The sequence below is a fragment of the Nerophis lumbriciformis genome, linkage group LG38 (genome assembly GCF_033978685.3).
Source record: "Nerophis lumbriciformis linkage group LG38, RoL_Nlum_v2.1, whole genome shotgun sequence".
In the NCBI taxonomy this organism is placed as follows: Eukaryota; Metazoa; Chordata; class Actinopteri; order Syngnathiformes; family Syngnathidae; genus Nerophis; species Nerophis lumbriciformis.
In genome coordinates, this window is record NC_084585.2 from 1141612 (window position 1) to 1169469 (window position 27858).

The 27858-nt window shown below is 39.8% G+C and overlaps 1 protein-coding gene and 1 long non-coding RNA gene across 7 annotated transcripts; one reads left to right on the forward strand and one right to left on the reverse strand.

The window, feature by feature from the left end:
* Window positions 1–6425: 6425 nt before the first annotated feature.
* LOC133578416 (uncharacterized) lies at window positions 6426–24519 on the forward strand. Of its 6 annotated transcripts, none has more exons than XR_009811853.2 (10): window positions 6426–6669; window positions 6742–6812; window positions 9646–9867; window positions 9945–10003; window positions 15674–15745; window positions 17116–17181; window positions 17261–17340; window positions 17415–17546; window positions 17628–17694; window positions 19418–20525. XR_009811853.2 is itself a non-coding variant. In XM_061932843.1 (10 exons), the coding sequence occupies exons 1-9, from the start codon at window positions 6500–6502 to the stop codon at window positions 17643–17645; spliced, it is 867 nt and encodes a 288-aa protein (XP_061788827.1). In that variant the 5' UTR covers window positions 6426–6499; the 3' UTR covers window positions 17646–17694; window positions 24412–24519. The 6 variants fall into 6 exon arrangements, 4 of the variants coding, with proteins under 4 accessions (XP_061788827.1, XP_061788825.1, XP_061788826.1 ...); XR_009811854.2 differs by having other exon boundaries at window positions 19490–20525; XM_061932843.1 differs by lacking the exon at window positions 19418–20525 and adding an exon at window positions 24412–24519 and having other exon boundaries at window positions 17284–17340.
* On the reverse strand, window positions 20669–27632 carry LOC133578418 (uncharacterized). Its single transcript, XR_009811855.1, has 3 exons — window positions 27562–27632; window positions 24284–24336; window positions 20669–21571 (listed from the first exon to the last, which is right to left on the reverse strand). It is a non-coding gene; the product is annotated as an uncharacterized lncRNA (long non-coding RNA).
* Between the last annotated feature and the right edge of the window lie 226 nt (window positions 27633–27858).

Consider the following 27858-nt stretch of genomic DNA (forward strand, 5'->3'; position numbering starts at 1 on the left):
CAGCCGTTTTTCGCAGCGGTTCCAGCATCCGCCTCGCAGAACTTATGCGGAGGTGACACGAGGACACCAAAGATCCCACTTTGGTGGCCAACCTTGCCCACGCTCGAACACACGCCGCCATTATGGGGACGAACAGCAGGAGGTGCGCCACAGCGCCCCCCAGCGGCATTTTTGGAGCAGCGCACGCCCAGCTTTGATTGATTTATTGAAACTTATTAGTAGATTCCACAGTACAGTACATATTCCGTACAATTGACCACTACCAATGGTAACACCCCAATAGGTTGTTCAACTTGTTTAGTCAGGGTCCACGTGAATCAATTCAACAGAGCATGGGCTTTGCGCCAAAAATTTTTCATCCTCAGGCATATTTTATGCCTGAAAACTTACCTCAAAGGCGTTCCCACAATCCTCCTCATTCCAGGAGGATTGACATTGACAGCCTTTATACAAATATTGACATGGATGAGGGTATTCAGGCTGTCAAAAATGTATTTTACAGGTACCTGGAAGTCAGCAGGCCCGAAAGGGAGCTCTTGCAGCTCTTCCAAATTCATTTGAGGAGAAATGACCTTGAATTTGATGGTCATTTCTACCTCCAGATGAAGGGCACTGCTATGGGCAAGAAATTTGCACCGGCCTATGCCAACATTTTCATGGCACAGTGGGAGACCTCTGCCTTGGCCGCCTGCCCTAACCCTGCCCCCGTCTCATTTCTATGCTTTTATTCTTGATAGCAGAATAATGTCAAATATCAGACAATAGAGAATAAAGCAACATCCAGCTATTATCAACACCCATATTTCGCATTTTGACACATTGGCAGCATTAGTATTGTAAATAGAATGTATACATGCATATGTATATATATGACATATATTTCAATGTATGTATCATTATAAAGATGGATGGACATGGAAATGATCTCATCCAAACGTATTGTATAAGTAAAGAAGAGCAGGCAGCAGCTCACACATTCTCATACTTTGTAATGTATGTAGTGCTCATTCAGTACGCTTTGTGCGCTTTGTGACCAGCAACTCAAGTGACCCGATTCACTTCAGTGAGTGACTCATTGCCATACTTGCCAACCCTCCCTGATTTTCCGGGAGACTCCCGAAATTCAGCGCCTCTCCCGAAAACCTCCCGGGACAAATTTTCTCCCGAAAATCTCCCGAAATTCAGGCGGAGCTGGAGGCCACGCCCCCTCCAGCTCCATGCGGACCTGAGTCCGCTTTCCCACAATATAAAGAACGTCTACAGTAAAGCAGTCCGTCTGCCGTAAACAGCAATGTTGTGACACTCTTAAACAGGACAATACTGCCATCTAGTGCATTTGATGAAAGCACTTTTGTGCGTGCCACACAGCAATGCATCATCAGAGAGGGTGTTCAGCATGGTTAGAAAGATAGTGACAGAGAATAGAACAAGGATGGACAATTCAACCCTTAACTCAACAATGAGAAGATGAGTGTTATGTGTGTGTATATGTGTAAATAAATGAACACTGAAATTCAAGTATTTCTTATATATATATATATATATATATATATATATATATATATATATATATATATATATATATATATATATATATATAGCTAGAATTCACTGAAAGTCAATTATTTCTTATATATATATATATATATATATATATATATATATATATATATATATATATATATATATATATATATATATATATATATGAAATACTTGACTTGGTGAATTCTAGCTGTAAATATATCATCAATCAATCAATGTTTATTTATATAGCCCTAAATCACAAGTGTCTCAAAGGGCTGCACAAGCCACAACGACATCCTCGGTACAAAAGCCCACATATATATTTATAAAGCCCACATACATATATATTATACCCAATATACTCCTCCCCTCTTAACCACGCCTCCAACCACGCCCCCGCCCCAACCACGCCCCCCGCACCCACCTCCCGAAATTGGAGGTCTCAAGGTTGGCAAGTATGCTCATTGCTCCTGGAGTCAGACAAAAAGAATCAGGTGTACCACCACTCTGCCAACTTGGGCAATGCTGCCGCTTGTTGTCGTAAAGTGAAAGTGCACCTTGCTTTATGGCTATGCTTAACACACCATTTTATCACTGCAAGCCTTATTGGAAGTGCACATCACTACTCATCATCATTGTCATCATCATTAAACATTCTTCAAAAGTCACAATTAGAAGAGACCCTGACTACAAAATATATAATAAAAATATCATCTGATATCAATCAATTAATGTGTTGATATAGAAACCTGCTTACAATATTGATAAAACAAGTATGACTTGTGCTGATATCAGTCAATGATGTATCGACATAGCTCCTAGTCACAAGTGTCTCCAAGATTGTGCATAGTCCAGATTGATTTCAGTGTCAGAAGGCTGATTGATATTGCTGTGATATCATCATCTAAACACTTGTATCGCGACAGTACATATGTAAGTAAATGTGGTGTGTGTGTGTGTATAAATATGTACAGTAAATATGAATGTGTGTAAAGGAAGGGCCTTTGTAACTGAATCATATTCGAATATAAATTAGTAAGGACTCCCCTCATTATAATATTACACGATTGTGTACGTTTTTATTGTATATTTTTTACATACACCATTAAAAAAATTAACTTTTTTTTTTTTACATCAGCAGTGTTTTTTACGGTAAAATTTGGCAACTGACCTACAACTATTGTCATCGTTTGACTTTAATATTGACTTACCATCCGAGTCACGTCCGTTGTGTCCTTGGGCAAGACACTTCACCCTTGCTCCTGATGGCTGCTGGTTAGCGCCTTGCATGGCAGCTCCCGCCATCAGTGTGTGAATGTGTGTGAATGAGTAAATGTGGAAGTAGTGTCAAAGCGCTTTGAGTACCTTGAAGGTAGAAAAGCGCTATACAAGTATAACCCATTTATCATTATTTATTTACTGAACCCTAACAAGCAAAAGTCTATTGATGACTTCATTGATACAATGTACAGCATCAATTTATATCCTAAAATCACAAAGCCAAGCAGAATCACAGGACACTGTGCTACGCTTATTGATAATATTTTTACCAATGATTTTGATAATAACACTACAAGTGGTCTACTTATAACCGATGTTAGTGATCATCTGCCAGTTTTTACAAGATATGATGGAAACTACAAGAAGAACATGGAAGACAAAAGGACATTTCGAAGACTATGCACAGAGAAGAGGATGATTGCTTTCAAAATTGAGCTACAAAAGCAAGATTGGGACAATGTGTACAATGAAAATGAGGTTGATGAAGCATATGAACATTTCTTAAACAAGTTCATAATACTTTATGACAAACATTGTCCACGGATACAAATCAGTAATAAGCAGAGAAAGAATAATCAACCATGGATGACAAAAGGATTAAAAAATGCTTGTAAGAAGAAGAATAAACTGTATAGGAAAATTTATAGCACAAAGACTACAGAGGCTGAAATGAAGTACAAAAAGTATAAAAACAAGTTAACATACATACTACGATCATGTAGAAAATAATATTACAGTGAATTATTGGACAGGAACAACAATAATATGAGAGCAACATGGGGCATCCTCAATAGCATTATTAAAAATGGCACTAAGAGGGACTGCTCTCAATACTTCTTAGACGGAAATTAAAAAAATGACAACAAAAACGAAGTAGTTGAAAGCTTCAATAATTATTTTGTAAATATTGGACCAAAATTGGAAGACAGGATTCCAGACCCAGTTTCAATTGAGGACTATAATGATACCATAAAGCGAAATCCCAACTCCATGTTCCTCAGTAAAGTGACACAGGAGGAAATAGTTACAATCGTGAAAAAATGTAAATCTAAGACTTCAACTGATTGTAACGGAATTGATATGGAAACGATAAAAAAGGTTATTGAAGAGATCTCAGGACCATTAATGTATATTAGTAACCTATCATTTCAAACAGGTACATTTCCAAACAAAATGGAAATAGCTAAAGTTGCACCAATTTACAAGACTCGCGACAAACATCAATTTACAAACTATAGACCTGTTTCTTTACTTCCACAATTTTCTAAAATCATTGAAAAACTGTTCAATAACAGTTTAGAGAGTTTCATAAATAAAAATAGAATACTCGAAGAGAACCAATATGGATATAGAGCTAATGTTTCGACTTCAATGGCTTTAATTGAAATTACAGAAGAAATGAGCAATGCAATAGATAGTAAAAAATGTGCGGCAGCAGTTTTTATGGATCTAACTAAAGCATTTGACAAATTAATCACAATATTTTTATCAAAAAACTAGAACGATATGGCATCAGAGGGTTAGTCTTAAACTGGATAAGAAGTTATCTAATGAACAGGAAACAATACGTGAAGCTAGGCGAACACACGTCTACAACGCTAAATATATCATGTGGTGTACCTCAGGGATCAATACTAGGACCTAAATTATTCAATCTCTATATAAATGACATCTGTAAAGTTACAAAAAATTTAAAGTTAGTATTATTTGCGGATGATACAACAGTGTTTTGTTCAGGAGAGAACACACAGAAGATACTACAAATAATAACAGAAGAAATTAACAAATTAAAAAGATGGTTTGACAAAAACAGACTATCGTTGAATCTCAGTAAAACTAAAATAATGCTATTTGGTAACAGTAGAAGAGAAAGTCAAACACAAATACAAATAGACGGAATAGAAATTGAAAGAGTAAATGAAACCAAATTTCTAGGTATAATGATTGATGATAAATTGAACTGGAAATCTCACGTAAAAAATATACAACATAAAGTAGCAAGAAACACGTCAATAATGAATAAAGCAAAACATGTTCTAGACAAAAAATCACTTCATATTCTCTACTGCTCACTAGTGTTACCATATCTGAGTTACTGTGTAGAAATATGGGAAATAATTACAAAAGTACACTTCATTCATTAAGGGTGTTACAAAAAAGATCAGTTAGAATAATACATAATGTTAGGGACGGCGTGGCGAAGTTGGTAGAGTGGCCGTGCCAGCAATCGGAGGGTTGCTGGTTACTGGGGTTCAATCCCCACCTTCTACCATCCTAGTCACGTCCGTTGTGTCCTTGGGCAAGACACTTCACCCTTGCTCCTGATGGCTGCTGGTTAGTGCCTTGCATGGCAGCTCCCGCCATCAGTGTGTGAATGTGTGTGTGAATGTGGAAATAGTGTCAAAGCGCTTTGAGTACCTTGAAGGTAGAAAAGCGCTATACAAGTATAACCCATTTATTTATTTATCATTTAATGTTGGATATAGAGAACATACAAATCCTTTATTTATTGAATCAAAGATACTGAAATTCCACGACATAGTGAATTTGCAAACAGCTAAAATTATACACAAAGCAAACTATAATCTGCTACCCAAGAATATACAACAATTCTTCTCAAAAATAGAGGAGAAATATAATCTTAGGGAGAAATGTAATTTAAAACATTTGTACGCACGTACAACACTTAAGACCTTCAGTATATCAGTATGTGGAATTAAATGATGGAATGGATTAAGCAGTGGCCTAGTGGTTAGAGTGTCCGCCCTGAGATCGGTAGGTTGTGAGTTCAAACCCCGGCCGAGTCATACCAAAGACTATAAAAATGGGACCCATTACCTCCCTGCTTGGCACTCAGCATCAAGGGTTGGAATTGGGGGTTAAATCACCAAAAATGATTACCGGGCGTGGCACCGCTGCTGCCCACTGCTCCCCTCACCTCCCAGGGGGTGATCAAGGGGATGGGTCAAATGCAGAGGACAAATTTCACCACACCTAGTGTGTGTGTGACAATCATTGGGACTTTAACTTAACTTAACTTAAGCAAAGCAATCAAACAATGTACTAATATGATCCACTTCAAGAAAGTCTTCAAACTTAAAGTGTTTACAAAGTACAAAGAAGAAGAATCATGATAAACATTCTGAATTTATTTAATTCATCCATTCTTTCATTCTTTCACTCTCCACCAATAGGAGACAGTGGGTGGGTTAGTGACAGGGAAGACCGCCAATAGGAGACAGTAGGTGGGTTAGTGACAGGGAGGACCGCCAATAGGAGACGGTAGGTGGGTTAGTGACAGGGAGGACCGCCAATAGGAGACAGTAGGCGGGTTAGTGACAGGGAGGACCGCCAATAGGAGACAGTAGGCGGGTTAGTGACAGGGAGGACCGCCAATAGGAGACAGTGGGTGGGTTAGTGACAGGGAAGACCGCCAATAGGAGACAGTGGGTGGGTTAGTGACAGGGAGGACCGCCAATAGGAGACAGTGGGCGGGTTAGTGACAGGGAGGACCGCCAATAGGAGACAGTAGGCGGGTTAGTGACAGGGAGGACCGCCAATAGGAGACAGTGGGCGGGAACTCTGAGCTCATCTACTCTCCTCCGGTTCCAACAGCTAGCTTGAGCTAGCTTAGTCAACTCAGAGTAGGTTGACTCGGAGTTAAATAAACGGGTCAATAATGTGATCCAACATGGACACATGCCAAAAAAAACGCTCCGCCTACTTCACGCCATTGGAGCTGGAGATTTTAACTGAGTCGTACAGCGCCTTTGAAGACATCTTCCAAAGGAAAAGTAACAGTGTGTCGGCGGTGAAGGAGAGAGAAGCCGCATGGAGGACCATCGCGGACCGCGTCAATGCGTCAGTTGGCAAGCACACTTCTTTTCATTTAGCCACTTAAGCACCACTTTTCACTTCATTTCTTTTCTTCAGCTGTAATCTTTCCAGCGAAAAACGTACGTGGTCGCAGCTTAAAATGAAGTATAAGAACATTATTCAAACTGGTAAGTTAATACTAAATGTTTCATTCATATTAAACATTTCTCGCAATAGACAATATATATAATAATATTCATGCATTCATTCTTCATTCATTCATTCAAGGGGCTTTTTTCAAAAATGCAACTTCAAGGAAAATATAATTAAATTGTTAAGATATTGCTTTTATTTTTCTTTCAACCTATGGCAGACCTTTTGATTGATTGATTGAAATTTTTATTAGTAGATTGCACAGTGAAGTACATATTCCGTACAATTGACCACTAAATGGTAACACCCCAATAAGTTTTTCAACTTGTTTAAGTCGGGGTCCACTTAAATTGATTCATGATACAGATATATACTATTTTGATAATACAGTCATCACACAAAATAATCATCAGAGTATATACATTGAATTATTTACATTATTTACAATCCGGGGTGTGGGATATGGAGGGGGGTTTAGGTTTGGTTGTTATCAACACTTCAGTCATCAACAATTGCATCATCAGAGAAATTGACATTGGAACAGTGTAGGTCTGACTTGGTAGGATATGTACAGCAAGTAGTGGACACAGAGAGAGAGACCAGAAATTATAAGAAAAAGTGTCTACATTTGATTATTTACAATCCGAAGAGATATGATGAGGAAGAGAGGGTGTTAGTTTAGGGTTGAAGTTGCCTGGAGGTGTTCTTTTAGTGCGTTTTTGAAGGAGGATAGAGATGCCCTGGGCACATTAAGCTTTTCAATCTGGCCCGCCGGACATTCCCAAATCATTGTTTTAGATGTTTAAGATGTAAAGTGTAGCTGCAATTATGATGTGCACTCATCTTTTCTAATGACCCTAAGTCTTCAACTACCGCTCCACTATGTGATATAAATGTTGCACTACATGTTATACCTTGCTGTTGTTAAAAGATAAACAAAACACCACGTCACTGACTTTACCTCAGAGAAAATAATAAAACAGCTGTTTATTCATTTTGGGACTGAACAGAGTTGTCAGAACGCTGGTTTGTAATCTATTAATAAAGTTTGACTGACCTATCTGAATGTTTTGTTGACATTCCCTTTAGCGCAGCTCCATCTAATGGATTCATAGGTGCACCTTATAATCCGGTGCGCCTTATATATGAACAAAGTTTTGAAATATGCCATTCATTGAAGGTGCGCCTTATAATCCGGTGCGCCTTATAGTGCGGAAAATACGGTATACTAAGTCTTTCAATGCTTGGAATCTGCATCATATACTAGTTACTATTCTCATCTAATTAGTTACTATGCTCATCTAATTAGTTGCTATGGTCATCTAATTAGTTACTTTGGTCATCTAATTAGTTACTATGGTCAACTAATTAGTTACTGTGCTCATGTAATTAGTTACTATGGTCATCTAATTAGTTACTATGGTCATGTAATTAGTTACTATGGTAATGTAAGTCACAGCAGGTCAGACGAGGCACCAAGCAGTGTGGGTGGGGAGTGTTTCCACAGAGTGTGAAATATGGGTGTCAGGAACAGACGTGGAAGGAGATTTTTACAACAAAATTCTAAAGTTTAGTGATATATCACATATATCAGATTGTAGGTGGGGTTTTTTTTTACCTTTCACGTTCATATTGTGCTGTGTTTGTTGTGCTTGATTGTAAAATATGTGGATGGAGAGGGGGTGTGAAGTTCATATGTTGTCAATATTTAGTGTTTTATCCTTCATAGTTAATTTTGTAACATTCTTTATTTTCATGTACATTCTGGGTGTCTCATTCAGTAAAAAAATATAAAATTCCATTCCGTTTTTTAAGGCGGTCTGTCATAGCGCTTTTAGCGTTCAATCAGACATTATTGTGAGGTTTTGTTTTAGTGTTCCTAAATATAGATATACCGGCACCCAGACACATTTTTTTCCACTAAATTTGGCCCCCCCAAGGCAAAATAATTGCCCAGGCCTGACCTATGGTAATCATATAGTCTCTTGGTAATTAACATATCAGAATGCAAAAACTATAATCAAAGGTCAGTTTTGTTCACATATCTGTCCCAAAACAGATTTTTTTTGTGATGTGATAAACACACTGAATAAAAAAAAGTAAATTAGCCAATATAAATCTTATTAAATAAAACCATTTACATAGGTCTTTTTATACACAGGCAAGAGGCAACACAAATTGCTTGACACAAAAATAAGAATGGCATACAGTAAGTACGGAAAGTAGGGATATTACTTTGATTGTCGATTAGTCAACAATTATCTTAATGATAAATCAATTAATCGGCTAATAAAATGTACACATATTTAATGGCTTTAATTTTTCCATGGCCTTCTAAATGCAATTTATGTTATTTTAGGCATGTGCTTACCAAATACAAAAATGACTAATTCATTCATAAATATTTACAGTACAGGCCAAAAGTTTGGACGCACCTTCTCCTCATTCAACTTTATTTTCAGGACTATTTACATTGTAGATTGTTTCATCAAAACTATGACACCTGTGAAGTGAAAACCCTTTCAGGTGACTACCTCTTGAAGCTCATGGAGAGAATGTCAAGAGTGTGCAAAGCAGTCATCAGAACAAAGGGTGGCTATTTTGAAGAAAGCAGAATATAAAACATGTTTTCACCTTTTTTTGTTAAGTACATAACTCCACATGTGTTCATTCATAGTTTTGATGTGACAATCTACAATGTAAATAGTCATGAACATAAAGTTGAATGAGGAGAAGGTGTGTCCAAACTTTTGGCCTGTACTGTACAGCCAGAGGCAATTTCAGTCTGTCTTAAGCTTTATCTTGAGTTTGTCCAACAGAGAAATGTCTTGTCAGCTGTAAATAAATCAACATTTGCGTGTGACACAGCCAACAGGAAAAAGGCAGAGGTGAGAAGAGCGAGTGGAGAGCCAGCACCGTCGCTGTCACCGGCACGTCCTCCAAAAGAAGAGGAAGAAGAGATGGCCGTGAGTCAGGACACTGGAACCATTGAAGGAATCAAGGAACGTTGTCGGCCAGTACTGGATGGACTACGTGGAGGGATTTCATCACAGCCACTCGCTCCTCAAGACACAAGTGCCTTTGTCAAATGTAACGCTGTTTTTCGTTTTTAGAGAAAATATATTCCTCTGTCTCACATTTCATGCAATTTTCATGTGTACCAACAGATTGTGATGGTGTAATCTGTCTTGTGGAGCCCAATACTTTGACACCCCTCATTGTAGCTGTAAGTAATATAGTGCTCTTTAACTACATCACACTATTTTTCACACTATAAGACGCACTTCAAATCCTTTCATTTTCTCAAAAATCTGCGGTGCACCTTATAACCCGGTGCGCCTAATGTACGTATTAATTCTGGTTGTGCTTACCGACCTCAAAGCTATTTTATTTGGTACATGGTGTAATGAGAAGTGTGACCAGTAGATGGCATTCACACATAAGAGATACATGTGGACTGCAGGCTGGCGGCTTTAAAAAAAAAAAAATGATGCTAGCAAGTACTGGTAAGCAATCAAAACCAAAACTTTGATGTTTCATTAAGAATACAGAACATTACACATGGCGCTCAAAAATCTCTCAAAATCTTTAGTACGACTTTGGTAAGCTACGAAGCCGCACCGTTTGATGGATTGTCGTAGCATTACGACTACCGTAGTCAGACGTACTGTGCTTCAACATACAGTATTATTATGGTGTGTGCATAAGGAGCCCATAATGGCACCTATTAGGAGACATTATCTGGCGTTTTGTTTCAACCAACTTTTCTTACCTATTGGTTCCTGCGGTTGTGGTTTTGGGATCTGCATAAGTCCCCAAAATGTGCACGCGTCCGCCATTGTAGTCTGCGCTGTAGTCAATAATCAGAATCAGAGTAGTTTTTATTGCCATTGTTTAAGAACAGGTTCACAAACTAGGAATTTTACTTGGTGCAACAAAAAACACATATAACACAATAGAATAACAATAAGCTCCTTCTTTTTCTCTATTGTCCTGTTGTGGGGCATTCATCCTCCGCTGTTGCCATTTCTAATACAAGGTAGGGTTGTATGGACCGGTATTAGTATACTACCGCGATACTAGTGAATCATTTTCGGTACTATACCGCCTCTTAAACGTACCGGTCCCGGCGCCCCCGTCGTCGTCATGTCATTGCTGGTTTTAGGAGCAGAGGAGCATTTTGGCTTAAAAACTAACGATAAAGGTGAAGTTATAACACTGAAACACCCTCAGGAAGAGGTGCTTTAAGACATCGCTAGCTAGCTAGCGGCTAATGTCCATCCGCAGTGTTTTAGCTACTTCTAAAGCACTAATATTCACATCCATGGCGACAAAGTAAGTTTCTTACAAGTAGCATTATCACTGGAGGACGAGGAATAGCTAAACATGCTTCACTACACAGCGTAGGAGGATACAATAGCTCACCGGCACCAAAATGTAAACAAACGCCATGGGTGGATCTACACCTGACATCCACTGTAATGATACCAAGTACAGGCACGTATCTAGTCGATACTACTATGATTACGTCGATATTTTTTGGCATCACAACATCTTCTTTCGGTTTTTTAAAATGTATATTATGTTTATAAAGTCAGTAAATACGTCCCTGGACACATGAGGACTTTGAATATGACCAATGTATGAACCTGTAACTAATTGGTATCAGATCTATACCTAAATGTGTGGTATCATCCAAAACTACTGTCAAGTATCAAAGAAGAGAAGAATAAGTGATTATTACATTTTAACAGAAGTGTAGATAGAACATGTTAAAAGAGAAAGTAAGCAGATTTTAACAGTAAATGAACAAGTAGATTAATAATAAATGTTCTATCACTTGTCCTTAATAATGTGTAGAAAATAATAGGTGTATAAATGACACAATATGTTACTGCATACGACTAATTAGGAGTCTGTTTGTTTACTTACTACTAAAAGACAAGTTGTCTAGTATGTTCACTTTTTTATTCAAGGACTAAATGACAATAATAAACATATGTTTCATGTACCGTATTTTCCGCACTATAAGGCGCACCTAAAAACCACAAATTTTCTCAAAAGCTAACAGTGCGCCTTATAACCCGGTGCGCTTTATTACGATTAATTTTCATAAAGTTTCGATCTCGCAACTTCGGTAAACAGCCGCCATCTTTTTTCCCGGTAGAACAGGAAGCGCTTCTTCTTCTACGCAAGCAACCGCCAAGGAAAGCATCCGCCCCCATAGAACAGGAAGCGCTTCTTCTTCTACCCGCCCCCGGAAGAAGAAGAAAAAACGCGCGGATATCACCGTACGTTTCATTTCCTGTTTACATCTGTAAAGACCACAAAATGGCTCCTACTAAGCGATCCGGTTCATAAAAAGACGCAATCTCTCCATCCGCACACGGATTACTACCGTATTTCACAGCAACTGAACCGCACTGTGGAACGGGAGCACGTACGGTGAATATTCGCACCACAGGGAATGAGAAGTCATCCTTCACTGTGGTTCTAGCTTGCCATGCTAACTTCCACCCATGGTGATATTCAAAAGGAAGACCTTGCCAAAAGAGACCTTTCCAGCCGGCGTCATCATAAAAGCTAACTCGAAGGGATGGATGGATGAAGAAAAGATGAGCGAGTGGTTAAGGGAAGTTTACGCGAAGAGGCCGGGTGGCTTTTTTCACACAGCTCCGAAGGCGAACACACCTTCACTAAGACGGGCAGACAGCCTCGGACGACATACGCCAACATTTGCCAGTGGATCGTAAATGCTTGGGCAGATATTTCGGTCACAACTGTGGTCCGAGCTTTCCGGAAGGCAGGATTCACAGAACAACAGCGACACTGACTCCCGATGACTTCTACGAGACGGAACCGGCCATTTTGGATACCACGCTTGCGCAACTTTTCAATTCGGACACCGAAGACGAAGAATTCGAAGGATTTACGAATGAAGAATAACTTCAGAAGGTGAGCGCTATGTTTATTTTGTGTGTTGTGACATTAACGTTCGAGCAACATTATGTTACTATTGCTCTACACCATTTTGAATTTGACTATGTTTGTGATTGCACATTTGCGTACATTTTGGGACAGAGTTGTTAGAACGCTGGTTTTCAATATATTATTAAAGTTTGACTGAACTATCTGACTGTTTTTTTGACATTCACTTTAGCGCAGCGTTTTTTTGACATTCACTTTAGCGCAGCGTAGGCGCGGCTTATAGTCCGGGGCGGCTTATTGGTGGACAAAATTATGAAATATGTAATTCATAGAAGGTGCGGCTAATAATCCGGTGCGCCTTATAGTGCGGAAAATACGGTACCCTAAGATTTTTTGTTAAAATAAAGCCAACAATGAAATTTTTTGTGGTCCACTTTATTTAGAAAAGTACTGAAAAGTATCGAAATAATTGTAGTACTGGTACCAAAATTTGGTATCTTTGCAACACTAATACAAGGTAACGTACAGTTGTAACTTATATCTTTTAGTAGGCTCACTATGGAAGCACTAAAAGCGAGTGGTACAACAAAGATGACGTCGTGAAGACGCTGTCGATGTGGAGGATCATAAATAAGGGCGCCCACATCCTGAAGAGATGGTCAGAGGTCAGCTTGATGGTCTGTAAAACATCATCTATGCAACATTTTGACCAAAGAACCACCATTACATGTTATGTAGACCACAAGGAAGTGTTTTCGATGTAGAAAAATATCCTACCATATTTTTTTTATTATAAATCGCTCCGGAGTATAAATCGCACCGGCCGAAAATGCATAATAAAGAAGGAAAAAAAACATATATACGGTAAGTCGCACTTGAGTATAAGTCGCATTTTTGGGGGAAATTTATTTGATAAAATCCAACAGCAAGAATAGACATTTGAAAGGCAATTTAAAGTAAATGAAGAATAGTGAACAACAGGCTGAATAAGTGTACGTTATATGAGGCATAAATAACCAACTGAGAACGTGCCTGGTATGTTAACGTAGGGCTGGGCGATATGGCCTTTTTTTAATATCGCGATATTTTAAGGCCATATCGCGATACACGATGTATATCTCGATATTTTGCCTTAGCTTTGAATGAACACTTGTTGCATATAATCACAGCAGTATGATGATTCTATGTGTCTACATTAAAACATTCTTCTTCATACTGCATTAATATATGCTACTTTAAAACTTTCATGCAGAGAAGGAAATCACAACTAAAAAATCACTATTTTTTTCATACGGAGTTGATCTGGAAATGTTTGCCTCGGCATTTTGATGGTGTGGGCGTGTGGCACCGAACGGAGATGTTGAAACTGACATGCGGAGAAAGCACTGTTCATTCTCTAGCTAGTGTGTGTGTGACAATCATTGGTACTTTAACAGGTGACTTTTCAAATGATGCTACATATTAGCAGTAATGCTACTTTTTAAAGCAACGCTTTCGCCCCACACTTGACAAATTACGGTTGTCTGTTCGACATATTCCTACTTGAAGCCAAACCACCGCCAGACGATGGACCCCCTGCTGTTTTTGGGGGGAATGAATTATTCCTTCATTTGTTACCAGATTCGCACCTTCTTTCTCTCGTATTACTGCCAGCATCACAGCTAACGTTAGCCATGCTGCTACCTCTCATGCGAGGGCGTATACGTATGTGACGTATGTCGTGACAGTATGTGACGTATGTCGTGACAGTATGTGACGTATGTCGTGACAGTATGTGACGTGTGTAGAAGGTGCGCTTGCTGTCTGTGAGGAGAGACAGGAAAGAGCGAGGAGAGCCTGTAGTGTAATGTCCGCAGCTAAAAGCAACTGCGTGAGAACGTATACTCCAATATCACCATATAGTCATTTTCTATATCGCACAGAGCCAACCCGCGATATATCGATATATCGCCCAGCCCTATGTTAACATAACATATTATGGTAAGAGTCATTCAAATAACTATAACATACAAAACATGCTATACGTTTACCAAACAATCTGTCACTCCTAATCGCTAAATCCCATGAAATCTTCGTCCTCGGTGTCGCTTCTAAACAACTCTGCCAACTCCAAAGGTAGACAATGCGCCGCTTCCTCTTCTATCGCTACGTCGTTTACGTCAGAGTCATCGTCAGCTGCAGTTCCAATTATTCCAGCCTTTCTGAATCCGTACAGGATGGTTTGGGTTGTCACTGAAGCCCATGCTTTGTCCATCCATCCAATGACATCCAGAAAAGTTGCATGGCGCATTCTCCCGGTTGCCGTGAAGCTGTGCTCTCCATCCATCATCCACTGCTCCCACAGGCTGCGCAGGACTGCCTAAAAGCCTTCTCACTTTTTATAAGTTACCGCCAATGTTGAAATGATAAATTTTCATAGGTACGGATGTAGTAGCAGGTAGCATCGTTTTTTCCCACAATGCACTTCTGCCATGACCCGCCTCCGCCAAATTTCTATTGGTTGACGTGTGTGTGTGTGTGTGACGATTGCTGATATACGCCCAGTCTCTTACGTGAATGAGATAAATAATATTATTTGATTTTTTACGGTAATGTCTTAATAATTTCACACATAAGTCGCTCCAGAGTATAAATCGCACCCCCGGCAAAACTATGAAAAAAACTGCGATTTATAATCCGAAAAATACGGTAATTAGAACCCATTAATGTGCTTTATAATCCAGTATGTATGAAAATATACCAAAAAAGACGCCCTCATCAGCAGTGCACTTTACAATCGGGTGCGTTTTATGGTCCAAAAAATATGGTATCACAATTTTTAATCTGTAGATGTATTCAGAATTATTTAAGATTAAGAAAAAAATATTTTTAATCTATATTTTAGTCTATTTGCATGAGCAGAGAGACTCAATATGCTTCACATTAATGCGTTAAGTTTTCACATTACTTATAGTTTTCATTTTGACAGGATGAGGACGTTAAACACTCCAAGTCTGCAAGTACGGCGTGGGAATTTGAACTTTCTCATGCGGAGGCAGAGGTAATTTCTTAACACAGCCATCACCACACAAAGCCGCTTCTGTCCATTCTTGTGTGAAAATCACAGCGTCACACATATCAAGAGAATACAAATGAGGTACAAACGTTGTTGTCAAGTACTCCCTAATCCCATTTAATTATTATCTTAAACTGAAAGACATTTGTGGTAGAGATGTGTACTGTCTGTGCTACCGTGTATCAATTCACATAAGACCGATCAGTGCCATATTTCAATACTTTTGTTGCATGCATCGTCACGTTCAGTTGCAGACTGGTCACCGGCTCAAACACTTGGTAGGGAGACAAACACTCAATCAGCGCTGCCAAACTGCCTCTAGGTAATGTTGCAATTTTAATTGCTTGCAAAGCAAGTATACTTAATAGAAAATAAAGCTCCACTTTCCCAAAATACGCTAGCTCGATTCTAATTTACATTGGCTCTGCCATATACATAATACTGATCACCATGAGCAATGTTACATGGCGATTTCAACACCTCCAAATTTGGTAACTAAGATGCACGTTACAATCAAACTGCTGCTGTGTAATAAATACATTACTTAAGGTATGAACACTTTGTAGGGCTCAACATACATACATACAAGCATCTGGAAAGTATTCACAGCGCTTTACTTTTTCTACATTTAAAAAATGTTAAAGCCTTAATCCAGAATGGAATAAATGTAATTTTGTCCTAGAAATTCTACAGACCATACCCCATAATGACAATGTGAACATGTTTGTGTTTCTTTTTCAGTTTTGCTAATTTATTCAAATTAAACAAATCAAATGTACAAAGGTATTCACAGCTTCTGCTCAACCCTTTGTTGATGCACCTTTGAGGCTGTAATTGCTGCCAAAGAAAGTATTGAGTAAAGGCTGTGAATACACATGTACATGTGATTTTATATTTTTAATAACATATCCAAAATTAAGAAAAAAATATTTTCACATTGTCATTATGGGGTATTGTGTGTAGAATTGTGTCGGAATCAAATAGAAAATCCATTTATACAGCACAGCTCCATGTTGAATAAAAAAGAGACTGATATTGTTTCTGCTATGTATTTGATTAGGAATAATGCAAATTGATCATTTTTTTATTAGGGGAAATGTAAAGAATGAAAAGAATCCACAGTTTAAAAGACACATCTATCCATTTATTTTCTATACCGCTGTCCTTAATAAGGTCAAGGGTCAGCTGATTTCAGGCAAGAGGTCACCGGCCCATCGCATCACCATTATACTTTAAGCCTCCTCCGACCACATGCCATTGCTATACACTTAACCACCGTCATGGAAATTGTCCTCCTTTTTACTTTACAGATCACTTAAAAAATTCTGTATTACTTTTAATGCTCATCTTCACAGAATGACGACGCTAGAGATACTGGGTCGGCTTCTACGGAGTGGGAATCTGAACCTCCTCCTGCAGTGGTAATACCTTGCTCTACCCTCACTTCTGCAGTTTATTGTGTGAAGTTCAAGATTCACTCATTGAATCACCGCAATGTAGAATTGCCTTCCTCTGTTTTACAGAGCAATGCTGCACACCAGGAAAATGACTCCTCCACCTCATCGGCAAAGATTGACACTGTGAGAAGAAAATATGTCAACAGGTTGTGGGATTTGTACTAATCGCTGTCCTCCTTTTTCTATTACCGTAACAGTTACCAGTTAAAGACTTGTACAAAATGCATCTGCTCAAGAAAATGGAAAAAAATGACAAACAAATAATGTACCTGGATCTGCAAATGAAGAAAACAGACCTTGAAATTGAAATTCTCAAACACAAGTTAGAGGTGGGTGTTCAGTCGCTGGTGAATTGTATCAAAGATTTTGCAATATATTTTAAAAACTGCAATTTTTTCACCCATTTGTAGGAAATGAAGAACACGTAAAATGTGAATATTTGAAAGCTCCCAACACAAAGTTTGTTCCCATGTGTAGGTGGGTGACCTTCTGAATATCATTGATGGACTGTTAAGAAAAATGGTATTCATCTGAAAATCCTCCCACAGTGTATATTTAATACACATTTAATGCGTGTAGTGCAAACGGAATGAATGCATGTGACATAGTAGCGTTGTAGGCTCTTATGAGAAACTCTGGGTTTTGTTTTGTAGAAAACCTGTTACTAACTTGATAGAGCAAACTAGGTTACCATATTAGTAACCGACTCAGGGTTGACAGTGCTATTCCTTAAGCAGCAGGGTTTCCTCATTTTCATGGTTAAATTATTTTGACTAAATCTGCTTCGTTTGATGCACTGGATTACAGGTTTATGATCAAATCGGCCAAACAGAAGTCAAGTGTATATAGCATATTTTCCAAACCATAGGGCTCACCGGATTATAAGGCGCACTGCCGATGAGCGAGTGTAGGCAGGTCTATTTTCATGCAAAAGGCGCACCGGATTATAAGGCGCATTAAAAGGGCCATACTATTTTTTTTTTCTAAATATAAAAGACTTCCTTGTGGTCTACATAACATGTAATGGTGGTTCTTTGCTCAAAATGTTGCATAGATGATGTTTTACACATCATCTTCAACTCACTTTCTGACAGTCTCTTTGTGGGCGCTCTTATTTACGTGCCTCCACTTGGACAGCGTCTTCTCCCCATCATCTTTGTTGTAGCGGTGTAGCATGCAAGGACAGGGGTGGAAGAAGTGTCAAAAGATGGAGCTAACTGTTTTAATGACATTCACACTTTACTTCAATCAATAACGGAGCAGCATCTCCTCATCCGTGGCTCACTAGTGCAATAACAACGCCCGAAATGTGTCCCGTGACCGGAACTCTCTAATAACTAAAGTTCCTTGGGTGAATAATGTAAAGTCACTACACCGGTATGTTTTAGTGCTTTCATGGTGAGTTTACTGACAGATATAAGTAAGAACTTTACACTACTTTATATTAGAAATGGCAACAGTGGAGGATGAATGTCACATAACAAGAAGATAGAGAAAAAGAAGATTATCAACTACGGACTACAAAGGCAGATGCACGCTAATTTCAGATCCCAAATACAGATCAGCAGGTACCAGAAGGTAAATGTTGCTTTACAAAAATTGTGAACATGTGTAATGGTGTAAAGGGGAGGGAGTGCCTCCAAATAAGATTTTGCTTAGGACCACAATTTAGTCTACCGTATTAAACTGATAGAAAACTTTCTTTGGAATCAGAAGTCAAAGTGAAAAGCAGATTTTTATTTTGAAGGGTCTCAATGACAAAAAAAGCATGCAATAGCGTGTTGCATCAAATATTGAGTTGAGAATTGTATTGGCATGCGTTACAATTTTGTCTGTCAAAGTTGAAATACATTTGTCAAGAAAGAGGAAATGCCATATTGATGCACTTTATTTCCAGGTTATTGCAGGCCACATTTTGACACTTGTGACAGTGGAATGTATTGTGAACAAAATAACATGACAGTAATCCAGGAAAACAAAATCGTTCACCTTTTGAAGGTCTGATTTCAGTATCATTTTTAAAATAGAAGTTGACAAATTAGAGCTGAGGCGGGTTCAAACTGTGGATTTTTTTCAAGCCAATTTAAAACTAAGCTCAGTTGTGTGTGTGTGTGTGTGTGTGTGTGTGTGTGTGTGTGTGTGTGTGTGTGTGTGTGTGTGTGTGTGTGTGTGTTCCCTGCAACATCTTGCTCCTGATGAGATAACTGATGGGATCACCTCCCAGACCTCCGTTAACTCCCGGACAGTCTGTCGCGGGACGTGGCGGCTGAAGATGGAACAAGGCGTGACGCCCCACTGAGGCTAGATTGGATCAAGTCGAGGGAAGGAACGGACCGCCGTCCATAGTCCAGATGTTTTTGTCATGCAGGAACTGTTAACACCACTGGCAAGGAACCTGGGGCCCAATCTACCATGGATCTCCTCATAACATACTGGTAGTCAGGGTACCTCTCGCTAACACAAGCAGGTGTTTGAGGATTTACTTCCCCAGGATGTCTCAGGCAAGACTCACCATCTATGGCGGTATAGCTCGGTTGGTAGAGTGGCCGTGCCAGCAACTTGAGGGTTGCTGGTTCGATCCGACGCCATCCTAGTCACTACCGTTGTGTCCTTGGGCAAGACACTTTACCCACCTGCTCGCAGTGCCACCCACACTGGTTTAAATGTAACTTAGATATTGGGTTTCACTATGTAAAAGCTCTTTGAGTCACTAGAGAAAAGCGCTATATAAATATAATTCACTTCACTTTCTGAGCAGTCAATAGGTTGTATTCAGTCAGATGATTGTTTTTCTTACCTCCACCAAACCAACATGGCTACTGTGCAGCAAACAGAGTACGCAAGGGGCCTACATCTTATGACTAAAAGCAGATTTGAGCAAAAATATCAAACCTTGCAATAAAATCAATAGTTATCGCAAAAAGATTTAAGTGATCTCAAGGACTATCTGTCAGTCCCGTTCAGAACTATCTGGTGCTACAGACGCCATTCTACACGACAAAACAAATGAAAATCTGGAAAAGCACAGAGGTCTACAACTTCTTTGTGTGTGGCTGGGTCATGGAAATTGGTATCAAGACTCTCCCGGATAAATCATGCATCGTTTTTGCTCAACTAATGTTGCATTTCGTGATTTACATTGCGTCCTTGGAAACAAACTGCAAGTAGTAGCACTTGATTCACTCTTTTGTTTTCCCATCATGTTAATCGCTCATAAAGATAATCGGGGACACCACTAAAGACCTGGTTGGTTGTCACAGAAGACGGAGAAGTGATCGCAGCTCACTAACTGCATGGCTGGGTAAGTTTGGGCCTTGTTGCTGGCATTGTCACGAGTACACAAGGGTTTCCCCGTCTTTATCAAAATATAACTATAAATGTCAACGTTGTGTGTGTGTGCTGAAAATTAATTTATGATTGCTGCCTTTAGTAAAAGCTTAACTCGTTTAGGTTTTGCTCACGTTTGCTTTCTTTTATTCAGACTTGCAGAGTTGGTGCGTTACGAAACACTTGTGGCGTTTACAAAAAATATCAAGATGATATTTCAATGGGAAATACTGCAGGTTTAAAGTACATCAAACAAAGTGATCACTGCAAACGTGAAAGTTCTCCCACTCTGCTCCCTTGGACTGAAATCTTGCACTCTTTCGTCCTTCTCACCTCTCAAGTTTTAACTCTAAACAAACTTTGATTTTTTCCGCAATTTGAACGGTTTCAACAGCCTAAAACAACGCAAGCATGGGCCATTTTTTTTTTTGGAGAAAGGCAAAATGCCGCCCAGAATTCTTTAACAACAGACGCTCGCTTGACCACCACTTCCAGTCTCGCATAGTTAATGAGCCGGACGTGACATTAGTTGAATACAACCTTTACATGTAAAGTGTTAGGTTTAATTCCTAAATCATATCAAACATTTTGTTACAAAAAGCTTACATAGCACAAGTGTGCAACGGCTGTATGCCGGCTCGTCCTCTTGCATGCATGCTGCTCGTTCCTGGAAACCAAGCGGTGTCGGTGCTGATGTTAAAGCCAGAGGAAGTTCAGAACTGAGTCAGCGGACTATTATTCGTCCTCAGCACCTGCAGCTTTCCGTGCTCCCTGGTTTCTTGGCTGTACTGTTAAGGATCCAGATAGCTTCCACTTTGCAATAACCTCTTTTACAGCTGATTCTGGAACTTTCAGCTGGGAAGAAATTTCACTGACTGACTTGTTGCAAAGGTGGCATCCAATTACGGTGCCATGCTGAAATTCAGAGAGCTCCTTAGATTCATCCATTTTTTTCAAGTTGTCAGCAATGGGACTGAATGAAGCGCTGGAATTCAACAAGTACTTTGTCCTTGTAGTGTGTATGCCACTAAAAGAAAAGGGAGGAATCAAAAGTGGCTAGTTATCAACAAACAAGACTGAATGAAGCAGTTTTCTTAGATGGGTGTAATAGAATAGGTCCATAAATATTTGGACATTGACACAATTTTCAGTATTCCAGCTCTGTACAACACCACAATGAATTGAAATGAAACAATGAAGATGTGCTTTAAGTGCAGACTTTAAACTTTTATTTGAGGGTATTCACATCCAAATCAGGTGAACGATGTAGGAATTAAACACCTTTTATATGTGCCTTCCATCTTTTAAGGGACCAAAAGTAATTGGACAATTTGCTACTCAGCTGTTCCACGGCCAGGTGTGTGTTATTCCCTCGTTATTTCATTTACAAAATAGCAGATAAAAGGCCTAGAGTTCATTTCAAGTGTGGTATATTCATTTGGAATCTTGGGAGGTCATCTCTCAATATGTAGTCCAAAGAGCTGTCACTATCAGTGAAGCAAGCCATCATTAGGCTAAAAAATCAAAACAAACCCGTTAGAGAGATGGCAAAAATATGAGGTGTGGCCAAATCAACTGTTTGGTACATTCTTAAAAAGAGAGAACACACTGGTGCGCTCAAAAACCCTTCACAACAGTTGGCCAGATGAAGAAAACTCCCCAGGAGGTAGGTGTATCTGTGTCCCAAGTCAACAATTAAGAGAAGACTTCGCCAGAGGAAATACAAAGGTTTCATCGCAAGGTGTAAACCATTGGTGAGCCTCAAAAACAGGAAGGCCAGATTAGAGTTTGCCAAGAAACATCTAAAAGAGCCTGTGTAGTTCTGGAACAACACCTTATGGACAGGTGAGACAAAGATCAACCTGTAGCAGAATGATGGAAAGGGAAGGAACTGCTCAAAATTCAAAGCAATACCACCTCATCAGTGAAGCATGGTGGTGGTAGTGGCATGCATGGCTGCCAGTGGGACTGGATCTCTTATATTTATTGATGATGTGACGGCTGACAAAAGCAGCAGAATGAATTGTGAAGTGTTTCGGACAATATTATCTGCTCATATTCAGCCAAATGCTTTGAAACTCATTGGACGGCACTTCACGATGCAGATGGACAATGACCCCAAGCATACTGCCAAAGCAACCAAAGAGTTTTTTAAGGCAAAGATGTGGAATGTTCTGCAATGGCCAAGTCAATCACCTGACCTTAATCCGATTGAGCATGCATTTCACTTGCTGAAGACAAAAGTGAAGGGGAAATGCCCAAAGAACAAGCAGGAAGTGAAGACCGCTGCAGCAGAGGCCTGGCACAGCATCACCAGGGACCAAACAGTGTCTGGTGACGTCTATGGGTTCAGACTTAAGGCCTGGCACAGCATCACCAGGGACCAAACCCAGCGTCTGGTGACGTCTATGGGTTCAGACTTAAGGCCTGGCACAGCATCACCAGGGACCAAACCCAGCGTCTGGTGACGTCTATGGGTTCAGACTTAAGGCCTGGCACAGCATCACCAGGGACCAAACCCAGCGTCTGGTGACGTCTATGGGTTCAGACTTAAGGCCTGGCACAGCATCACCAGGGACCAAACCCAGCGTCTGGTGATGTGTATGGGTTCAGACTTAAGGCCTGGCACAGCATCACCAGGGACCAAACCCAGCGTCTGGTGACGTCTATGGGTTCAGACTTAAGGCCTGGCACAGCATCACCAGGGACCAAACCCAGCGTCTGGTGACGTCTATGGGTTCAGACTTAAGGCCTGGCACAGCATCACCAGGGACCAAACCCAGCGTCTGGTGACGTCTATGGGTTCAGACTTAAGGCCTGGCACAGCATCACCAGGGACCAAACCCAGCGTCTGGTGATGTGTATGGGTTCCACACTTCAGGCTGTCATTGACTGCAAAGGATTTGCAAGAAAGTATTAAAAAGTGACAATTTGATTTATGATTACCGTATTTTTCGGACTATAAGTCGCAGTTTTTTTTCATAGTTTGGCCGGGCTCCAGAGCGACTTGTATATGTTTTTTTTCCTTTTTTATTATGCATTTTCGGCAGGTGCGACTTATACTCCGGTGCGACTTATACTCTGAAAAATACAGTATGTTAGTTTGTCCGATTACTTTTGGTCCCTTAAAACAGTGGTCCTCAACCACCGGGCCGTGGCCCGGTACCGGTCCGTGGATCGATTGGTACCGGGCCGCACGAGAAAAAAATATATAATAATTTTTTTATTTTATTTTTTTAATCAACATAAAAAACACAAGATTCACTTACAATTAGTGCACCAACCCAAAAAACCTCCCTCCCCCATTTACACTCATTCGCACAAAAGAGTTGTTTATTTCTGTTATTAATATTTCTGGTTCCTACCTTATATATCAATATAGATCAATATAGTCCGTAAGCACACATGATTGTATTTTTTTATGAGAAAAACAAAAATCCCCCCCCCCCCCCCCCCGGTCCGTGGGACATATTTTCAAGCGTTGACCGGTCCGCAGTTACAAAAAGGTTGGGGACCAATTTCTTAAAAGGTGGAAGGCACATATAAAAGGTGTTGTAATTCCTACACCGTTCACCTGATTTAGAAGTAAATACCCTCAAATTAAAGCTCAAAGTCTGCACTTAAAGCACATCTTGATTATTTCATTTCAAATCCATGGTGGTGTTGTACAGAGCTGGAATACTGAAAATGGTGTCAATGTCCAAATATTTATGGTCCTAACTGTAAAGGTAAAACTTACCCCACGCGATAAGACAGGTAGGTACAACAGGTAGACGGGTCTGTGACGTCAATCTGAAGAATAAAAGAAATCAACTATAAAGGTACAAAATACCCATCCATCCAGTTTCTACCGCTTGTCCCTTTCAGGGTCGCGGGGGGCGCTGGAGCCTATCTCGGAAGGCGGGATACACCCTGGACAAGTCACGACCTCATCACAGGGTCAACACAGATGTACAACATTCACACACTAGGGACTAGAGATGCGCGGATAGGCAATTATTTCATCCGCAACCGCGTCAGAAAGTCGTCAACCATCCGCCATCCACCCGATGTAACGTTTGATCAGAACTTCACCCGCCCACCATCCGCCCGTTGTTATATATCTAATATTAATAAAAAAATTAAAAAAAAGGGTGAAAACTACGCGAATTGCACCTTGTGCAGACAAGATTTTTCGATCGGACACGGAGGAATTAGCGATGTAAAAGACCACGTTGGGACAAAAAAACACAAGTCTAATGCCGTTGCTAGCGATACAAGTGGAAAACTTTCAACGTTTTTCGTCGCCCAAACAGATTCTTTGGATGTGATAAATGCCGAAGTTTTATTTACGGAGGCAATAATTGAGCATGGACTTCCAATCGCACTGGCTGATCACATGGGACAGTTAATAATGTAATGCAACCTTTAAAAATCATTACGCGGTGATCGCGATCCCAAAAATAAACTTTTCTTGCATGATAATGTCCAGAAAAATTCGCTTTATATTACTATAGAGTCCTTTTAACGAATGAGTTTGATGGTTTATCACAAACCTTAAATGAAAGAAGTCCTTTGTTCTCCTGCACCGCATGCGCAATCCTGTCGGCTGTATTTCACAGCACGACATACTGTAAAAAGTGTTTATACTATTTATACTTTCAATTAACAAATTGAAGTCTTGTGAAAGGTTGACAGGATAACTAGCATTAACTGTCAAAATAATTTCAAACTATTGAAGTTAGCTTACAGAATAAACATGTCAATCAACCCATATGATTTTTGCTGTAATATTTTTGTTTTGAAAAGTCACTGTGACTGATAGAAAAGTGATGGTTTTAGCAACATTTTAACCTGTCTGAATGCTAATAGTCATTTTGCGTCGGGGGGCGAAGCCCTGAACCCTCCACCAGGACTTTGTCCTGGACCTACCGGGGCCTGCGGCCCTTGGACCCTGGCTACTAGGTTTTTCTGATTTAAAAGTTGGCAGGTATGGTGAGGTTATAAAGCTTTTGCCTGTTAAAGAAAGGAGACTGATCCAATGCACAGACATTCGCGTGCCACGCTGTCACGACCCAGACGCACACCAGTGCGCAATCATATGGGAGCCGCGCTTAGCGCACCTCCAAGCGCGTCTCGCTGCCGGCGACGGCCAGATATGGGCCCACGCTCCAGCGCCATCCATTTTCAGGGCTAGTTGATTCGGCAGGTGGGTTGTTACACACTCCTTAGCGGGTTCCAACTTCCATGGCCACCGTCCTGCTCTCTATATCAACCAGGGTGAGCCCCACCCCTTTCATGAGCGCACTACGCGCGGAGTGACCCCTGTTACGCGCCCCCGGCAACAGGGGTGGCAAGCAGGTAAGCTGCGCGGGCGGAGCGCGCGGAGTGACCCATGTTACGAGCCCCCGGCCACGGGGGTGGCGGGCAGGTAAGCTGCTTACCTGCTGCGCGTGACGCCGGCCGCGGCGAAGGCGGACGAGGCGGGGTGTCGGTGCGGTGGGCGCGGTAGTGACCCTGGACGTGCGTCGGGCCCTTCTCGCGGATCGCTTCAGCTACGGCTCCCGGTGGGGCCCTCTCGGGGGAAGGGGCCTCGGTCCAGGACCCCGGCGAGGCGTCCCTTCTCCGCTCCGTAAAAGTGTCCATCTCTTTTCTTTTTTTTTCTTCTGTTGTGGCATATGCAGCAGGTGCCTGCTCGTTTTTCGTATGTGGGTAACAACATTTAACTATGTATATATATTTCCGAATTGGTTTAACTGCCACCCGCAAAAAAAAAAAAAAAAAAAAAAAATTAATCCGCCCGACCCGACCCGCGAGCGGATAAAATCTTAGTTTTTTTAATTTCATCCGCCCGATCCGCGGATAATCCGCGGACTCCGCGGTTGTGTCCGCAAACCGCGCATCTCTACTAGGGACCATTAAGGGTTGCCAATCACACAATGTTTGCAGGGAATGACGATTTACAAAAAGTGTACTGTAGCTTTGATCTTTCACAATGAATACGTTAGTGGCTTTAAACCGTCACATGTGAAATGTTATTCATCTTTATCCAATTTCCTCATTTTAAAAAGTGGCATCCGGTTTCAGTTTTAACGCAACTGCAAGTCAGCGATAGAGATACTAAACCAATCATTGTTTTATTTATAAGTCAGCAATAGAGATACTAAACCAATCATTGTTTTATTTATAAGTCAGCAATAGAGATACTAAACCAATCATTGTTTTATTTATAAGTCAGCAATAGAGAAACTAAACCAATCATTGTTTTATTTATAAGTCAGCAATAGAGAAACTAAACCAATCATTGTTTTATTTATAAGTCAGCAATAGAGATACTAAACCAATCATTGTTTTATTTATAAGTCAGCGATAGAGATACTAAACCAATCATTGTTTTATTTATAAGTCAGCAATAGAGAAACTAAACCAATCATTGTTTTATTTATAAGTCAGCAATAGAGATACTAAACCAATCATTGTTTTATTTATAAGTCAGCAATAGAGAAACTAAACCAATCATTGTTTTATTTATAAGTCAGCAATAGAGATACTAAACCAATCATTGTTTTATTTATAAGTCAGCAATAGAGATACTAAACCAATCATTGTTTTATTTATAAGTCAGCAATAGAGATACTAAACCAATCATTGTTTTATTTATAAGTCAGCAATAGAGAAACTAAACCAATCATTGTTTTATTTATAAGTCAGCAATAGAGATACTAAACCAATCATTGTTTTATTTATAAGTCAGCAATAGAGATACTAAACCAATCATTGTTTTATTTATAAGTCAGCAATAGAGATACTAAACCAATCATTGTTTTATTTATAAGTCAGCAATAGAGAAACTAAACCAATCGTTGTTTTGAGCTCAGTGAACGGATAACTTCAAAACTGGCGATAATAAAATATAAAACTCACTAAAGATGTAAAAATATGAATTTGTTTTTTTGTGTATAAAATTGATGACCTACAGTGAGAAATAATGAAATAAATAATGAAAAATAATGCCAAAAGAAGAACACCGCATCGTACCTTTTATCCAGCCTTCGAGCTTCCTGTTTCCGGTGATTTGGCGCATGCGCAGTAGCTACACTATTAAGTCCATAGTCTTTGTTGCTATGGATTTAAAATGCATACCAATCAAAAGTGCTCACTGACGACCACATATCTTTACTTGGATGCAATTGAAATACAAATATATATACTATATGTATGTTGCCAATAATACACAAATATATATACTATATGTATCTTGTCAATAATACACAAATATATATACTATATGTATGTGGTAAATTATTCACAAATATATATACTATATGTATGTTG